Below are 14,485 nucleotides of genomic sequence, written 5' to 3'. Positions count from 1 at the left end.
ATCTACACTCGATGATGCACCTCAAAAGCTATGGTTCTCTTTGGAAGAAACATGTTTCTCCCTTTTCCCATAAACCTATTATGTTTATGTCTAACCCCTCAAAATTCTGGTTGCCCAGCACTATCTCCCCTTCAATCAACTTACTGAAACTTTTATTTTTTTTATTTAGCATCTTACCCCCATTAATCAATTCTTTAACAGTCCCATTTGGCACAATAGTTCTTAGGAAACAAGGCAAAACATTGTGTTGGAAGGCTTGGATGTCTAAAGGCATTCTTCTCATTTCCCAATTGTATCATAAAGACTCTCTCATCCCTTTTACTACTCTCTCAGCAATTTATAAGCTTCCCTATTCGCATGAAATCCCAATAGTTAATTATTTCTACTCTGGTCCAGGAGGCCCTCAAACGTATACACCACAATCATTCTTCTCTTGCATCATCTCCACACCCGATCATATACCGTAGGGCAGCTGGAATTTATAAAACTTTTAAGAACGTCTGTTCCACCTAGACTCAAATCACCTATTGAGATATGGTGGGAATCAGGTTTTGCTGTTTGGTCAACTTTTTATGGGATAGAATATGGTATAAGAAATATTCCACTGCACACACTGCAAGCCTCATGCAGACCCTATACTTTTTTTATAATAGACTTTTCTACACTCCTGTGCGCCTTTACAAACTTACACAAAATGACAATTGTTGGCACTGCCACACTCCGCAGGGTACTGACTTCCACATGTTTTTTTCTTGTCCATCCCTATCTACGTTTTGTTCCTCAATATGGTCTTGCATTTCAGCAATAGGTCAGATCTCCTCACCAATGTTATATGAATTACTGTATTTTGGTGGCATACACGAAATTTGGAGTTCATTCAAGCCTCTTGAAAAATAGTTGGACCTCTGGCTTTCTATTGCAATCTCCATTATTACCTCTAACTGGAAATCTTCGGAGAACATTACTCTCAGACAGTGGTGGAATTCTTTATGTTGTCATCATAGGCTTGACAGCTACAAGCTTGATTCAACAGGATCTTTCTTCAAACGTCATCAGCTATGATTGCCATTAAGTAACTAGCTCTCACGCACTGCGACGGAAATTGATTTTTCTCCTCCTTTTTAAAAATGTCAATATATTTCCTGTTTTTCTTCTTGTATATACGTATTTCATCTTAGATTCACTGTAACTATTGTCTATTATCTCTCTCTCGCCACATGGCTATCACTTGATTCCCTTTTCTATCCCTATAGCTTTTCTCCCTCTCCCTTTCTCTTTCTTCTTTTCTTTGTTCAAACTTGGAGTCTTTGATACTATACTGCTCTATATGCCGAATTCATTTACATGTTTAATATGCATTTATAAGTACAATATTCTTTATTCAAATATATACGCAACTGCATATTGCATAAATCTGTTCTGGCAATGTTAAGTTAATGTTCTTGTATCTGACTCAATAAAAAAAGAAGTCTTAGAAAAAAAAGAAAAAAAAAAAAAAAGAGAAAGAAGCTCCAGCTTCGCCAGATAGGTCACTGCAGCAGTAGGTTTGAGAATATGGGTCTGGGTTCTTCAGAGAAACGGATTTAAGTGTGTCATCCACCTTAGTGAGTTTTGCCAAGGTGAGAAACAGAAACCTGGATAACAACGATTCCGAATCCAATGGTGGATCTGAAGGGCCCATGGATGTGTCTATCCTAACTGGAAATGAGGAACATTTGTTCCTACTTTGTTTTAAAAATAGCGTGCTAAATTATTATACCTTGTAAGAGTAGGGGACGATTCCCCAGAACTACCCTGCTCATTGCATTTGGAAGGATCTACTAAAATACAATTCTGTGCATAATGCATTGTATGGAGGGCATTCACCAGCTGTGTGTCTGAATGTTTTTTCCAAAGATGTGAGGCCGGTAAAATTTTGGGGTTATAAGTTCCAGCTGTGGGACTTATAAGAATTCAGTGAGTCGAAGTGCAGTAATCTTTATGCACTTTATTGGGAGATGTTCATACAAGGCTAACACGCGCAGCAACAGTGGTCTTTTAATAACCAGTTTCTGAGACGCTCAACCAGCAGACACAACATTCACAAATCTGTTCTGTTCATAGTGCTATCCATGTGCCTTCCACAAAGAGCAGAACAGCCCTTCAATACACAGAATGCCCATGCAAATCAGAAAAAAATAAATACTATAACAGTGTAGTGTAACATACGCAAAATCACACAAACCCTCTTACACCCACAATTCAGAAAGCAGAAAAAAGACAAACAGTATGACTCTTCGATCAACTTTGAGTGTTACGCTGCAAATACTTCAAAAGCCCCAAACCTCATGACCAGCACACCTACGTGGGTGACAAGCTCACCATCTAGGTTGTTCTCAGCAGACTGGAGACGAGGAAGTGAAAGAAAGAAAAAAAAGATATGCAACAGATCTTCACTATCTATGCACTATGGAACTGCAACAACATCCTGGTACTCATCAGGACTGCCTCAACCCTGCTTCAAGTTTGGAAAGAGTTGAAGATGCCCCTCTTTAAGGAACACTACTTCATCATTCAGAAACAGTCCTCTCCTGCACTCAGCATTTAATCACTCCCCTTAAAATAACTTTGATTGTATTTCTGTCTTTGACTCAGTAGTGAGCACCTCTACCCTTCGGCTAGGTTAACATAATACACATATCGCAAATATACAAACATATGAATCTAGCTGTTTTCTAGCTTCATCACATTTTTAAGAACCTTTCTGGGTTCTCATGCAATGACCGCCACTTCAGCTACATCATAGGAGCACGAACTGCCATCAAAAACCCCCTTCAAAGTGATATTTCCATACTCCTTTCCTCTTATCAAGATCACTTTTGTTCACTTTCTGCTTCTCCTTTACCTGATGCAAAACTACTTCTATATCTACCCTTACATTTTAAGGCAGAGGCAGAGTTGATATTTTTTAAGGGGCCCAGAGAGGTGATTTTTATCTCTATTTCAAATTTCCTTACCTCATCGTCCTCAGTCTCCTTACCTCTACCTCATATTCGGTCTCTTTCGCTCTCAGATATCATCTTAAGGAATATAGGACCCCAGTCAAGAACATTTTACGTTTTTTGAAAATCTAACGTATAATTCAATGCAGTTTGCAGGACATCTTGCAGACCTGAATTTGCAGAAAAAGGGTAATAATTCAAAGATAATTCGAATATGAGGCCCCAAAATATGTTTCGCCTGGGGCCCTAAAAATTCCCAAGAGGACACTGACTCTTACAAGGACTAAAGTTTCCCAAACATCTTGGTAAGAACTTGGTCATATATTCTATCCCTTTCACAAAGGCAAACGGAAAAGTCCCATAACTACAAGGTACAGCCCTGTACACACAGACCACATCAAAGTGTTTTCCCCAAAACAGACCACTTAACAAAGCTAATTAAACGCTTTCCATGACAATCTTCAACTAATTCTCACACGTAGTTGGATTAGGTACTTGTACTGATTAGTATGCATAATACAATCTTGTAATGAACGTCAAGTAGTCTATCTAAAAGCTCCTACATTGTGCAGGAAATAAATTGGATCCCATGGTCTGTTACCAAATCTTCAATATTTCATTTTACAAAAACACATCAATGCAGAATTCTGTCCCAGCTTTTGCTAACGTCTCTCTTCCTAGTTAGCCAAACCCAACTGGGCGTGGTTATCTACAAGCACCATCTAATTTTTCCACTCTTTACGCCCATCTTGGGTATGGGTCTCTAAAACCCAAAATACCTATTTCTGCCATGAGGTGAGGGAGTCTCTGTAGGCGATAGCAGAGGCTGTCGTCCTACACCCACTTCATCACTACCTGCACAGGCAAAGCACCCTTTCCCTTCCCCTAAGAGCAGAGAATCAGTCCAGTCATCAGAAGGCTTGCCCTACACTCTTCCTCTTAAGACCTATCTGTCCTTTATGTTCCAATGTCATATATGCTTTCTCAAGCTCTCTATAGATTTAGCTCGCTCCTAAACAGATCATGATCCGATATATTAAATTCTTCATGGCCCACCAATTATCAGTGCGCCTAGTTGGTATTTGAAGACAGATTTATGCCAGCAGCTGCCCAACGATTTCTAGGTGGGTTGTTGTGAATGCCTTCACCGAAGATTTGTGCCCAGTGCTATTATCCGGGAGAGGGGATACTGGGCGGCAACATTGCCTGCTTTCTGACGTAGACCTATATAGTGAGATTACTATGGCCAGAAACGTGGGTGCCAGAGATAATGAAATGAAATGTGTTGCTTACAGTCCATAAAACCAGTTTTATGTGGCATTGGATGTCCAGATATTAACAAAATAGTGACCTGTTGATAACCCAAATGATTCCTGGCACAAAAATTAACATGCTAAGATACCTCCCATCTTATGGTGATGGACGAAGTGTTGGATGCTGCTTTCTGGAAGAACTTTGACAGTGAAGATATTGTTGGAGGAAGGGGAGGATCTGGTTTCTTTGAGGAAGAACCGGTTGAGATTACATATGGTGACAGCTTCTGCGCAGCTGGTTACATGCCCTACAGCACCTTTCAAAAACATGAATTGCACTGCTTATTTTGTATAGTTAATTCCGCGTGTCCAGAAGTTTTGCCTGACATATTGCTCTGGACGTCGGTGCATAGATGGTACAAGTGGAATAGGTTGTTGAGAGGTGCAAGATGGTGGCGATTATTAAGTTATGGAAGAAGGCTGAAGTGGCAAAGGCAATGAGAGAATTGAAGAGAAATTGATGCAGTCATGTTGTGGGGTGAAAGTGTAAGCCTAGGTGTGTACAAAATCATTGAAAACAACCACATGAGTAAAAGAACAACTGATCCACTGTAACAGCTAAATGAGAGCTTGTGTTCCAGTGCTTGTTTACAGACATCAGTTCAAGTTAAAGAGGAGGAATGTATTCGACAATTATAAGAACAATTGTAACTGTATGTTTGGGTTGTAGTTCCAGCTTTGTGACAGAATTCCAGGGATGTTGGGTAGCGTTTTGAAAAATGCAGTCGATAACAAACCCTACCCTGGCTGGGAACAGTCACAAAGTTGTAGACTGGATACTATTTCTAAACAAACTAATTTTAAACCCTACTACTGTCCTCCTTTTTCCAAGCAAAAGTCTAATTTGTCTTAGCTACCATGGAGAAATCGTTTTAAAAACACTCCTTTTCTTCCCACAGCATTTCTTTCAGTGTAAACAATGGAAAAAGTCTGCCAAATAAATGTATTTTTCTGGAACGTCTACTGCAAATTCAAATCACAAGGTCGTTTAACAGAGACATGTTTGTTTGCTATGCCCTGCAGTCATGTCATCCTTTTGGAATGTAAGAACCAATATATAAAAGGGTGTGATTTACTTTTGGTGTTCCCTCCCCCATATGAATGTTGAGGTCACAGTAGGCACTGAGTTTACGTCAACTGGAAACAATGGCTCCAATTGTCCGAAATGCTTGAAGAGACTAGATCGATTAACATTTCCAGCTCCAAAAACACACACCTAGAAAGCACCACTAGGTGGCAGTACACTCACCACTTCTGATGTCCACTTCCAGGTCATGGTGTCCAGGATGTGTACGTTGCTGAACCGTGTGCCTACCCTCATTCCTCCAAAGATGTATATTCGCTTCGTTTCAGGGTCATAAGTTGCAGAGTGACCAATGGAGGATTGTGGCGTGGGTCCAGAGGAGAGCGGCTCCATTGGGAACCAGAAGTCACTATCTGAGGAAACACAATATGATTAAGCCCATCAGAGAAGCCCACACTGCTCCAGTGGCTTATGATCTGCTTTAATAACTAAACAGGTTGAGTATACAGTTTAGTAACTGGTCTAATGGTAAATTCATCTCCTGTATGCAAGTACAATTATGGTGGTGTGATTGGCGGCAGTACGTTTAAGATTATCCACTCAAAGTCCTGTTGACAGAGGTAAGTTGAAGATCTACCTGGTGTTAGTGATCTCATGCGAAAACACAAGCCAGCACTTACTACTGCAGGTGAACCCTCCACACAAAGCCACCACCATTTACTCAGTCAAATTTCAAACTTGATACCTGTGCAATATGTACCCCACAGAGCGCATAGTATTTGTATTTCATAGCAGATTCACCCCCTTCACTTTACCAGCTTCAGCTGGGGCTGCCAATGGGCCTGAAAGCTGGTGAACCGGGTTAACAAAACACTGATTAGTTGTTTATGGACTTATCTTTGTAGGCCTGCAGACAAAATGCTAATAAATACTAAGACTAGGAAATACCATGAGAGAGGGTTGCCGGCTTTCAGCTGCCATGCACACGGAAAGAAACACAAACAAACAAAAAAATACATGAGGAAAATAGAGAGATGTGAAAAACATAAAAAACAAGGAGCATGGGAGAAAAAGATCTGAAAGAAAAAGGATGACAGAAAAAAAATGATAGATAGAAATGGAAAATGAACTGCAGGAGAAAGGAAAAATGGAAGGAAGGAAACGTGAAAGGATAGATGGAAGAAAGGTGAAAGGAAGGATGAAAAAGGTGGAAGAATGATCAGCGTGAAAGGATTGATAGATAGGAGGGTGAAAGGTTGGAAGGAAACGTGAATGGGTTGACTGGTGAAAGTGTGAACGGATGTAATGACAGGAGAATGGAAAAATGGAGAAGAGTTGATCGATGGTTAGAAGATGGGTGGAGGCATGAACAAATTGTGGGTGAAAAGATGATATATGGGGCAATTGGTGGGTGGACGGCAAAGTGAAGGGATGGACAGATGGATGATGACTAGATGGAAGGGTATATGGACGAATAGTTGGAAGGATGAAAGCAACTCTCCGGAGGAGGGTCGCATTTGCTTGCTTTGCATGCTTAGTCTGATCAGAGGCAGATGTATGTTTCAAGTGGGGGGTATTTTAATTTTCTGACTACTCCCTTGACTGGTCTTTGGGCATACAGTCTGCATAGCACCTCCACTGTACAAACCAAGATACAATTCCAGGAAATAATGCTTTTTTGAACACTCTCCTTACCTACTTGTCCACTCAAAAACTCTATTCCTCTAATCATTGGTGTTGCATTCCTGGGATATTGGCCATCGCCCTCCGATTTATAGTGGTGCACTGTAAAGTACTACAGCAAATGCATAGTGACACATTTTACTCTTCTTACCTTTGTTGGTTGGGTCCAGCCGCACACGCATCTCCTCTAAAACGAGGAAGTGAAATCAGGGGGATTAGGAAAAGGAAGTCTGACTTCAAAGATTGCTAGGGAACTTATCAAAAGTAGCTCGGATAGGCAGGTTCATTCACAGAAAAGTCACCCGTCTGGAGGCAGACGATGGCACCGAAACCCTTGGCAAGAGAAGCATTGCAGTCCCCAGACAAGCACTTCACAAAGGTACAAGGATGCTTAGGATGGATAAGAAGCAAGATCAGTTAGTCTATGACAGGTCCCCGAAAATCCCGGAAGATCACACACAATTGTATTTCAAAAGCTCCCCTCGACCCAAACTACAAAGCTTTGAGAACCAAACCTGCTTTCATAAGATCCTGCTAAAGCCTCAGGGTCAGTTAAAATTCCTAGGCACATATTTATACTTTGTCACAAAACTGCACTAATGCAGTTTTGCGACAAAAAGATAAGCACTGGCTTGCACCATTACACAGCACCAGACGGGCACCCTATTTAAGGAATGGCGCAAGCCAGCACTAAGCATGGGACAACGTTATAAAAAAAAATAAAAAATAAATAAAAGGGAGGACGTTAGCCGGGTGGGGGTGGCGGTAGAGGAGATGGAGGTTGAGCATCGATCGATAACGCTAGGCTGTTTGAGGCAAAACAAAAAAAATGCCTCTAACCAGCCTAGTGTCATTTCCTGATGCTCAACCATTCAATTTCACATGACTCCTGTCTTAAAGACGGGAGTCATACCCACCACCCCAATGGCCAGCACATGGAACAATTGTCCCCTGGGCATGGCCACTGCATCCTGTGCCACGCAGTAGGCCCCAAGTTAGGGCCCCCGACAGCACAAAAACTAAAAATTAATACAAAAATACTTAGCTATACTTACCATACTTACCAGGGATGTGGTTCCCCCATTCTCCAATGTCCCTCTGGTGGGGGTGTTCCTGGGGCTTGGGGAGGGCACCTGTGGACCCATTCCATGGTGTTTAACCATGGACATGGGTGCACAGGTCCCCGAATGCCTGGTCTGACCCAGGTGTTAAATAATGGTGCAAAGCAAGCTTTGCACGATTATTTAGCCCCTCCTCCAACCCATGCAATATTTTAGCAGGGGGGCTAAATATAGGGCTATGAGGATAGCACAATTTTTTAGATGGGAACTCCTGCCTTGTATCTCATTGATGCAAAGTAGGTGCAGGCATCCATAAAAATGGTGCAAACTCCTATATTTTGATGTTAGACCTGTCTGACGTCAAAATATAAATACTGAGTTATGTTTGCGCCAAATTTGCGTAGAAAAAAAAAAAAAAATGACTCTAATTCGGCACAACTGAAGTATAAATATGGGCCCTAGTTCCTTTCAAATGTAACTTCATGCAAAATTCAGCTAGGATTTTCATTGAAACTGCTGGTTTGCTGAATGAAACTCAGAGACACAATGTTAATCACCCTGAAACCCATACTTTTGTCGTGTCTCTATGATTTCTCTTTTTGATATGGTCATCTGGCATTTTTACATGAGCAGTGGCTGCAAACAGCTTACAGTCTTAGCCACGTGTATTCGTTTATAGGACAGGAAATTACCAGATATTATCATTCTTGCAATAAATTTTTCCTTGTTCAAATCCCCTGAACAGCCACACACAAGGCAGATACGGGAATTAAGCGTGAAAGACATATTTGCCAGAGTGGTGTCATTCTTTCTCCAAAAAAAACCTAACGTAAACATTAAAATGCTAGGATCACTGACAGAATATCGGAAATACAAATATCGTGTGAAAAGAATATCATGTCAAAAATATTGAGAAGATAAGTTGTTCTTAACTCAACATCTGCGTACCTTAAAGATATATGTAGCATCAAGGTACATATATGTGGAGTTATATATAGTAAACCTTTACATACCTATAGAAACTTACCTTCTCAGTATTTTTGGCCTCAATATTTTTGACACAATATTCTGTCCCACGATTTTTGTGTTTCGAATATATTGCCTAAATACCAAAATGCTATCAATGCCTTAAGACCAGTGGTGTAATTGAGGATGATGAAACGAGATTTGCAGAGCGCGCAGCTACTCTGAATATAAGACGAATTAGTTAAGAGCAAAAGCCAGGTCTTCAGCCTTTCATTAAAGATAGAGAAAGAGTCGATTGAGCGAAGGTCTTGAGGGAGCCTGCTCCAGGCTAACAGGCCCAGATAAAAGAAAGAGCGCCCGCCCGCTCTGGATCGCCGTATCTTGGGAACCGACACTACAGGCCTGTTTGAGGGATGCAAAGTCCTAGCAGGAAGACAGGATCTAATTCTGGATGCCAAATAGCCGGCCCAGTGTGGTAAAGTACTTTGTGAGTAAGTACCAGCTTTAAACACCATGGCATTCCTTATCGGGAGCCAATGTAGAGAATGTAAATGAGGAAAAACATGTTCTAAGCGGGACATTGAGGAATATGTGGGTTGCCACGTTTTGTGCCACCTGGAGCCAGTTAATCAGGTAGTCAGGCAGATCAAGGTACAGAGCGCTTGAATAGTTCAGCCCTGACGTGATGACTGCTTTCCTAACTGGGACAGATAGGGATGGAAGAAGCTTTTTCGAAATGTGAAGTGGGCCAAAGCAGGAAGTCACAAAATAATGAACTTGTTGCTGGAAGGACAAGAGGTTATCAAACTTGACTCGAAGTTCTTAACAAGACCCAATTGCGGGCCAAGAGGTTGGGGGTCGGCCAGGCCAATCAACAAATAACCCTGTAACAGTTATGAAAAGCATTCTGCCTGAGCTCACATGCAGTGCCTTACAATGGCATACACATTTCTGTCTTTAAAATACCCTTACTTCATATATTGTGACAACTCTACTTTTCAGTTGCCACATTAAAAGGGTCTGGTCACACAATGCCTAGGATAGCCAGAAGGCACCATCTCTTGGCACTGCCAAAATGGCACATCGATGCCCAAGTTAAACCTATAGTATATTCTACATGTTCAGAATACAAGACGAGTAGACGCAGTGCAGCCATGTAGCACAAAGGCTAAGTGTTGTCTGGTGGTTTGAATGTGGGGGTGTTTGAAATCGGGGTGGATGAACTAGGGGGTGCAGTTGGAAGAATGTGGAGAGTGCTACACAACTGAGATTTTCTTAAAGTATCTATTTATTGGTTATATCTAAATCGTAGCTTCCAGATAAAGACGAAAGATAGGTTGAGCCGAATGCACTACTCCAAACGCAGGAGAAAAATATTTTTGGTAAATTAATTTTAAGATAGTTTGGAAGCCACAAAAATAAATACAGAAAAAGAAGTGAAAAACTGATCAAAAACGTAGTATATGCCTTTATTATGACTGGCTAAATCTCATGCCCACTGGCTGACAAAGTTGCCTTTTAAAGGGCTTTCTTGACCCGCTCCAAGAAGAGAATATGCCTGGAACCGAAGCACGAAGACCACTCCCTTGTCTGCAGTGAGAAACATCTGCCTTCTTGCAAGACAACACTGAAGTAGCTAGTCTCATGCTGTCTGCGTTTTGTATCCACTATAGGCACTGCTGTACGGTGTCATTCCCCGCAAAATGCTGCAGTGTAGCTGGTGTAACATGCTAACAGGTGGGTGCCATAGAATCAGATGGGGCCTTGATCCTGGCACTTCTCAGCTCAGGCAGCAGAATCTATTAACAAGGAGCTTAGAGGTGCACGAACAGAAAGAGTTATTCTGCTGTACACGGTTAATCACTTACATAGTAAGCTCTCTCTTTTAATTCCTGCTAACACTTCTGCTCCCTTTGGTCCTTTACCTTCCCACTCGGGTGGGGCTCTTCTGGTTCTGTAGTTGTTCCTTCAGTTTCTATCCCTTCTTGATAGGTAATACTATAGTACCCCCACCAAACGTTTAGGTGATCCTATATTCCTCTTTGCATGGTGGGTGAAATGCCAGTTACACTTTATAAATCATAAACCACAATTTCATTTTTGGTTAAAAACACATTAGCTTGGGTAACATCAATAATCTCAAACGAAGTTCCTTTATTGAATGATTTTTACCACTCTCTGGTTGCTCATTTGGTGCCTTTCAAGCTACAGCAAGGTTCACAAAATCAATATCTCATACATTATTAATATTCAACAACTGCAGTGAAAGGTCAATTGGGCAGATGAAACAGCTGCTTATTACCTCGGATTGAAATCAAACCAAATGTATTTATAAAGCGACGCTATTCACCCCTAGGGGTATCGAGGTGCTGTGGTTTCAGTCAGAGCGACAGGTCTCGAGTCCCTTCCTGAATTGGTCCAGCGATGGTGCAGTGCAGAGGTGGAGGGGTGTGTTGTTTCAGGCTTTGGCGGTGAGGTAGGCGAAGCAGCGACCTCTGACGATGCTGCGGCAGATTTGAGGTGTTTGAGCTACGGCGTGGTGTGCAGAGGGGAGGTTTCTGGTCGATAGGTGGAAAGTCAGGCAGTGGTTAAGGACCTTGGTTGCAAAGAGCTTTGTATACATCGGTAAGGAGCTTGAAAAGCAGCCTTTTCTGGACGGGGAGCCAGTGGTGGTCTCAAGTGCTGGGTGATGTTCCCTTGGGCAGGTTGATGATCAGTCTGGCTGCTGCATTTTGGGTAGTTTGAAGTCTTTGTATGAGTTTGTGGTGGTGCCAGTATAGAAAGTGTTGTTGTGGTCAAGTCGGCTGGAGAGTGTGTGTGTGTGTATAGTCTGTGTGTGTAGTGTGTGTGCAGTGTTGGCCACCTGGGGTCATTCCAGAGGGCGTTGTATCTGCCAAAGATCAGCACTTCCATTTTGTCTGTTGAGTTTCAGGCAGTTGTCTTTCATCCATGTTGCGACATTCTTCATGCATTTGTGGAAGTTGGTCTTTGCCGATGTGGAGTCCTTTGAAAGGGAGAGGATGAGCTCTGTGTAACCTGCATAAGAGATAATGTTGATGTGGTGGGATTTGAATATCTGAGAGAGGTGACATGTAAATCTTGAAGAGGGTAGGGCTGAGAGATGATCCTTGGAGTACTCTGCAGATGGTGTGCTTTGGTTGTGAGAAGAAGGAAGGGAGGATGAATCTCTGGGTGCATTCCATGAGGAAGGATGCCATTCATCTGAGCGCATCATCAGCAATTCCAATCCAGCGTAGTCGATTGATGAGGGTGTGGTGGGAGACCGTGTCAAAAGCTGCAGAGAAGTCCAGGAGGAAGAGAGCAGCTGACTCTCAACTAGAGATCAGATGTTGTCTGTTGCATCGATAAGGGCCGTCTCAGTGCTGTGATTTGGCTCTGAAACCCATTGGCAAGGGTCCAGTAGTTTATTTCTTTCCAAATTATCTGAGAGTTGGAGTTTGATGGCATTTTCAAGTACTGTGGCAGGGACTGGGAGAAGGGAAATGGGGTGGTAGTTCTGAAGCTTGCTGGGGTCGGGATGGTTTCTTGAGGAGAGGTCTCAGTGACGCGTGTTCCATGCATTGGAAAAGATGGCTGTGGTTATGGAGGCTTTGAGGCTGGCAGTGATCTGGTGGCTGATCTTGGTGCTCTCATGGTTAAAGAGTCAATGGGTGCGTGGGTCAGTGGGAGCTCCCGAGTGGAGGGAGTTCATCAGGCTGATCGTTGTCGGTGTGCTTAGTTGTTCCCATGTAGTGAGTGGGTGTTTGGAGATTGCGGTTGATGGGTTGCTGAGGAGATAGGGGGGTTGGGGATTAAAGTTTATGTAGATGGTTGCTATTTTCTTGTGGAAGTGCTTGGCAAGGGCATTGCAGACGTCATCTGAACTGGGGATAGAGTTCTATGTGGCTGACAGGCAGGTGAATTCTCTTACTATGGTGAAGAGTTCTTTGGTTTGGTTGGATCTGTTCTCAAACCGGAGTGCAAGAAAAAATATAAGATGTTCTCTTTCTTGTTTTCAACTAATTACTACTGGACTCATTGAGCAGGATTTACAGCTTCACCAACAACAGTGCAGAAAACAAAGGGATGTCAGAAATCATGTTTCACTCTTTCAAGTTGTAAACCTGTGTCTGCTGCCCCTACCCCCTCATCTCAGGAGAACATGTGCAGGTGGGTAGTGCAAGAAAGCAACTAAATCTCCAAGAAAGAAGTAGAAGCTGCAAAAATAATTTTGCATTTATTGTGGCTCCTCTGGCCTATTTGCCCACCAAATAATGGGAAATGCCAATGCTCAACCGTAAACAGAAGGCAAGGTCTGAGTATTGGTTCATTACCCATTCCTTCTAACCATTCTGCCTATTTTTTTTATTGTAACAACAATGCTTTCTCTGTCCAGTCAACCCTTTAGCATTGTGGTATTGTTAGATAGTTGTACCTCTGGTAATTTCAAGGATCATAAATTTCACACCAGGAAATGACACTCTGAATTCAAGTAAAAAATCTGAATCTTTAGGTTTCTCATCATTTGAATTACAAAGAATTACATACGTGAGGACCCAGTATTTAATACAGCCGGAGGTATTGGATCTGTGGTGAGAACTGAATTAAGATCAAGTTGATCAGACCATCTCCAGAAATTGTCTTGCTTCCTACTCACATTTTCCTCTGATTCTGTATAAGGGTTATCATTCTCTTATATGGTCTCCTACATTTACACCACCTACTGTCCTTTCAGTATGTAAAAATTAATAATGCTCATTTTCAATCTCCACAAGACAGCAGTATGAAATCTATTGCAGGTCAAAGCTGCATATCAATGATTCGCAGATCGCCACAGAGTCATAGCCCTCCCCCAACTACAAACATGCACCGGCAAAGCTACTAGGTCTCACCTACAAGATCTACTGGATTTTCAATTTTTGTAGCCATGCTGTACAACAGAATGAATTATGTGCAACATGACTAAAAGTAATTTAAAAGTGTTATGACACAGCCAGCGCTAGCCACAGCACAATGCTATATTTTATTTTTTAGTTGTGTGCTTCCTGAGGAAACACAAAGGGAGGGGAAAAAAAAGGACAGGCAAGTGGGGATGGGAAGCACACAGACAGAGGTTGGGTATGAGGTGCTGGGATCAAGTGGACAGGCAACAGAGAAGAGGGGGAGCAAGCAAAGGGACAACAGAGGGTCAGCAGATTGGTCTGCGGTCACCCACATGAACAATGGAGTGAGGGTGAGATAGGCGAGAGAAAAATACACAGACAAAAGAGACTGGGTGGGAGGGTCAAGGGCAATCACACGGACAACATAGTCGGTGGGAAGGTTGAGGGCATCCACATGGACAATACACAAAGGACACAGCTGAAAAACATGCTTCACCAAAAAGAAAAAAAAAATAGTGCATGAAAGAAAAAATAAAACGAACAGTGGAAGGACAAAAGGAGTCTAAGCTCCAGG

General features: G+C 42.2%; 1 protein-coding gene across 2 annotated transcripts in view; it reads right to left on the bottom strand.

The window, feature by feature from the left end:
- LOC138260173 (rab9 effector protein with kelch motifs-like) overlaps positions 1-14,485 on the bottom strand; it is a 145,461-nt gene that overhangs the window by 55,881 nt on the left and 75,095 nt on the right. For both annotated transcript variants that reach the window (XM_069208413.1, XM_069208414.1), the window contains exon 8: positions 5,544-5,731. In XM_069208413.1, the coding sequence (XP_069064514.1) occupies positions 5,544-5,731 (188 nt within the window). The remainder of the gene's footprint in view (positions 1-5,543; positions 5,732-14,485) is intronic.

The sequence above is a fragment of the Pleurodeles waltl genome, chromosome 9, assembly GCF_031143425.1.
Source record: "Pleurodeles waltl isolate 20211129_DDA chromosome 9, aPleWal1.hap1.20221129, whole genome shotgun sequence".
Classification (NCBI taxonomy): Eukaryota; Metazoa; Chordata; class Amphibia; order Caudata; family Salamandridae; genus Pleurodeles; species Pleurodeles waltl.
The sequence above is the reverse complement of the archived record's forward strand: the minus strand, read 5'-3'. Positions and strand labels throughout refer to the sequence as shown.